The sequence below is a fragment of the Misgurnus anguillicaudatus genome, chromosome 22 (genome assembly GCF_027580225.2).
Source record: "Misgurnus anguillicaudatus chromosome 22, ASM2758022v2, whole genome shotgun sequence".
Classification (NCBI taxonomy): Eukaryota; Metazoa; Chordata; class Actinopteri; order Cypriniformes; family Cobitidae; genus Misgurnus; species Misgurnus anguillicaudatus.
In genome coordinates this window covers 4319451-4324544 of record NC_073358.2, presented here as the reverse complement: position 1 = coordinate 4324544, position 5094 = coordinate 4319451, and the positions used below count along the sequence as shown (strand labels likewise).

At 34.5% G+C, this 5094-nt stretch overlaps 1 protein-coding gene across 1 annotated transcript; it reads right to left on the bottom strand.

The window, feature by feature from the left end:
- Window positions 1-2806: 2806 nt before the first annotated feature.
- On the bottom strand, window positions 2807-4862 carry selenow1 (selenoprotein W, 1). Its single transcript, XM_073861011.1, has 6 exons — window positions 4705-4862; window positions 4174-4198; window positions 3980-4033; window positions 3806-3878; window positions 3324-3422; window positions 2807-3201 (listed from the first exon to the last, which is right to left on the bottom strand). Exons 1-5 carry the CDS (start codon window positions 4731-4733, stop codon window positions 3343-3345), a joined length of 261 nt encoding a protein of 86 aa, XP_073717112.1. The 5' UTR covers window positions 4734-4862; the 3' UTR covers window positions 2807-3201; window positions 3324-3342.
- Window positions 4863-5094: the final 232 nt, after the last annotated feature.

Genomic DNA, 5094 nt, shown 5'->3' with positions numbered 1-5094 from the left:
AAATGAAAAGACTTCATTCCGACACATATCAAAGACAGCAATATTGAATACTTTACTTCTATACAAATGAAAAATACCTGAATATTAAAGGGAAAGTTATGATAATTAAACCTGGCCGCACTCTTTATGTGTAACGTAAAGAGAATGTACAGCTTGTGCAGCTGACATTAAACATATGCTAATCTAAAAAAAATAAAAGATGCAGTGTGTAACTTTTAGAAGGATCTAATGACAGAAATGCAATATAATATACATAACTATATTATAAGGTGACCCGATTTTTAAAATAAAATGTCCTAGTTCAATAGTTAAACATCATTGAAATCATATTTGTTATTATCTACTAATTTAAAAACGGGGATAAAACCCCGTTTTTGAATTTATTTCTGTAAATCTAATTTTTTGTTTTACTTTTTTCAATGCACATATATGATAGGCTATCAAGTGTCATTAAAGGTGCAGTGTGTAATTTTTAAAATAATCTCTTGACAGAAATGGAAAATAATATACAAAACTGTATTATCAGCGGTGTACAAAGACCTTTCATAATGAACCATTGTGTGTTTATTACCTTAGAACGAGGTCTTTTTATCTACATACAAAGAGGGTCCCCTTACATGGAAGTCGCCATTTTGTGCCGCCATTTTTCTACAGAAGCCCATAACGGACAAGTTTTTTTTACTAAGTTATCTCCGACGATGACATGTTTGTCCGTTGGCGGCTACCGTAGCTTCTCTATGTGTTTCAAAAGCAAGGGGTGAGCAGTGTACTACGCCGTTGGTTGCAATTCGCAGCCTCACCACTAGATGCCGCTAAAATTTACACACTGCACCTTTAAAGTTACTACTTCAGCTGATTTCATAGCATTGTAAACGTGGAACAGAAGGAATAAAATAAAACATTTACACATATCTTTTGATAGCTCGATTGATGATAATTATGATGAATTTGTTTGTCCAACATGTTTGTCCTGTGGCAACTACCGTAGCTTCTCTATGTATTTCTGTGAACGGTGGACTGAGCCATTGGTTGCAATTCACAATCTCACTGCTAGATGGCGCTAAAATGTACACACAGCACCTTAAACGTGGCTTCATATTAATTTTACTGCTATAAGTTACATTTTAATATGCATCACTGTATATTAATAAACTGGTCAAAGGAACCGCTCACCGCAGGTCCCCTAGAAGTCGCCATTTTGTGCCGCCATGTTTCTACAGTAGCCCTAAACAAACGTGCTCTACAGAGCGCGTTTTGTCACTACTGTATTTTTGTCTTAAACAAAAACATGTTTGTCTTGTGGCGACTACCTTAGCTTTTCTATGCGTTTCTGTGAACGGTGGACTCAGCTGTTGGTTGCAATTCACAATCTCACTGCTAGAGGCCGCTGCACCTTTAACATGACTTCATATTATTATTATTTTTTTTTAAATACATCACTGTATATTAAAAAACTGCTCAAAGGAAATAAAAGCAGGCACCTATAGTGGTAGACTAGATAAAGCACATTCGTTTTAATAAAAAATTATGCTATAAACATGCATTTAACCTTACACTAACAAGTGGTATCACCTCCCTATATTTTATATTTCAAAGTCTTTGTTTTAATTGAATTTGTGATTAAGTTGTAGCTATTTATTTTATTTCCTAAATGTCGTGCTGGCATTATTGCTCAAGTGTCTCTTTACAAAATTGTCCGTTCCCCAAGAAAATGTGTGCCAGAAATGTGCCAGGCTTGTTTGTATTGCATGTTTAATTTTAAGACACTTAACATTTATATTAAAGGGGATATGTTGAAAGACTTTTTTTAAATGTAAAATAAATCTTTGGTGTCCACGGAGTACATATGTGTTTTAGCTCAAAATACAATATAGATAATTTATTATAGCATGTTAAAATTGCCACTTTGTAGGTGTGAGCAAAAATATGCCGTTTTGGGTGTGTCCTTTAAAATGCTAATGAGCTGATCAAATGCAAACACTGATCACAATGATGGTGTTTTTTTTTATTGAAACTTAATTGTGCTGTCAAATTTTTTTTTTCTCTATCGTTCTCTCTATACCAAATGGCAGTGCCGTGGTTGGATAGTGCAGATTAAGGGGCAGTATTATTATAATCAGATCCCCTTATGACATCATAAGGGGAGCCAAATTTCAATGACCTAATTCTTCACGTGCTTGCAGAGAATGGTTTACCAAAACTAAGTTACTGGGTTGATCTTTTCACATTATTTTAGGTTGATTGAAGCACTGGGGACCCAATTATAGCAATTAAACATGGAAAAAGTCAGAGTTTCATGATATGAATATTACAACAGTTATAATGCTTACATAATATTAATATGTAATATTTAATCTTATAAAGGTCATTTATATCATTTATCATGTCTTTTTTTTACTATTGTAAGACAATTTTTAGTGACTGTTAAAAATGCATTTTTGCAATTACTTAGCGAAAGTCTTTGTGTGATCCTGTATCCATACTGCTGTCATATTGGTTAGCAAAAAAATAAATGACTTTGCATTATCAAAAGTACTGCAAATAACATGCCAGAAATGACACACACAACATTTCAGTATTACATTTTTATTGCACAAAACTTTAAAAGCAATGCCAAATAAATGGTAGAACTTTACAATAAGGCTGTATTAGTTACCATTAGTAAATGCATTAACTAACATGAACAATATCGTTTTTCATCACGTATTAATTCTTGTTAATGTTAGTTAATGTCAATACAGTTATTCATGTTAGTTCATGCCGCATTAATTAATGTAAACAGTTACAAAACATTGATTTAAAAAAAAAATGCATTAGTAAATGCCCAAATGAATTAAGATTAATAAATGCAGTAGAGGTATTGTTCAATGTTAGTTTATATTAGCTAATGCATTAGTAACTAATTGTACCACCTTATTGTAAAGTGTTACCAAATAATTCTTAAACTTGTGCGTTATGACAGAAGGACAAATGCAAACCAAATGGACAAAAGAGACTAAAATTGCCATCTTCTGTTTCAATCTAATTTTACAGTTTCCCTTTATTTTTCCAATCATTAAAGCATTAAACAGAGAGCTTCCCGCTCTGAAAGTCTTCTCCAAGGAAGAGCAGATAGCATCAAGCAACATCCGTGTTGAAAACACTTTAGATGTCACCATCATTGTTGCACTCCCTAAGAGACCAACCAACAGAGAAGAAAAACTGCAGGTGGAACAGATTTAGGGGACAAAAGAAAGAGACATAGCAAAATACAGGTTAACAGGAACTTTGACAATATTTTATAATGGAAAACCAAAATTTATGAAGGCTACAAAATATCTCACCTCTATGATCAGCGCATCCTTATTTTCCCATGGCCTTCTCAATGGCACTCACAATTTTTTGTGTTTTTGCATCGTTGTCACAAAATCCATCTCCATTCTGCCAAAAAAAGATCATCCAAACATGTGATAAAAGCCGCACTGTGCCACATCTTTAATCACGGCAGCAAACCAGAAAATCAAGTAAATTATGCTTATGCAAATGATACTTTTTTACTTTATGCAAATTAGACCAATGCAACGCTCCCATGATAAAAAGTCAAAAGGCTTTCATCTAGTAAAAATTGCTCATATTACTGTTTGTCATTGGCTGGTTTGTATTGTGCTGTAGTAACTTGTACAATAAAGCAGTTTAAGTGTGCAGCACAAGTTAAATAACCATATACCTAACCTTACGAAGGCCTGAATATGCATACATAATATAAACATACAGAATGTGATGTTTGGGAGTACAAAAGACAAACAATGAAAATAAACTCCGTTCTTCTTTGAGTGCACCAACGTTCCATTTACCTCCACCTCAAACCACCCTGTGCTAGAGGGTGTGCCCTCACCGGTCTGGGGGTGGAAAGATACAAAAATGAGGAAACAGATCACAAGACATGTATCATTGTATATGCATACATTACATAAAAACTATAATCATATACATTACATACTATCTCAAGATCGCCTGGGAATTCATCCTCAAGCACCGTCTTGAGTTTGATGAACTATTTAAGAAAAAAGGAAGAGTTGAGGTACACAACAATAAAACATAAAAATAGTATTTATTTATAATATTTTGTATGTATATTTAGTCTACATTAATATTTGACATAGGTCTGCAAGCATTGAATTAAAACCAACTTACCTTGGGCCTGTACCCTCATCCACCACTAGGGGGTGACAAAACACAAATCATTTACATGACACTCATTGTTTGAACCACAGTTGCATAATTTGCTAATTATTTCACAATATTAAAAAATACATTTGGTAAAAGGTAGTTGATGCACAAATCTATCAGTTATTGTATCATTTGCCATTTTTTGTTGTAGTCTTGAGAACCACGATACATAAACAAACTCTCTTTGTTTGTGTAAAATGAAACCAACTTGACAGGTATTCAAACAATTGCATGTTGCCAAACAAGGAAACACACCCTTTAAAAGCAGCCTTTTAACCATTGGAGGGTTAAAGACATAGTGTTGTTGCCATTATTCTCCAATATAGGGCAAAACAATAAAATTGGTTTTAATGAGCGTGCATTGGGTTGAATTTTAAGTTTCATTTATAAATTATCAATTACATTCAATACGCCTAAACCAGAAACCATTTAAATGATTCAGCAAAATCAAACGTCGGAATCTGTAAATATACAGTAAGCAATAGAGCGACCTACCAGTAAACGATATGCACTTTGACAGGCATCTTGATGGTTGTTGCGGCTTGCAACTGGATTAAACGACGATTGTGCTCTTGTATGATCAAACACTGCGACTGCAATGAAGGAGTTGCTTTTGCTTCTGGTTAAATATATCGCTGTTGTGTTTCCTCAATTGTTGTTACGAAAGAGTTGAGGCGGAGCAAGTGGCGTGTTCGAGAACATGCAGCGCTGCGCAGACTAATCGGCGTATGACATTAAGATACCGCGAGACCGAGTCAAAAGCTCGCTTCCGAATTGTTCTCGCGGTATTTTGATGTCATCAGCACATCGGCTTGCGCAGTTCGCAGTTGAACGCAACAAATCTCAGGTTTCACTTCCGCTACATCCAGCGCAAAGAAAATGTGT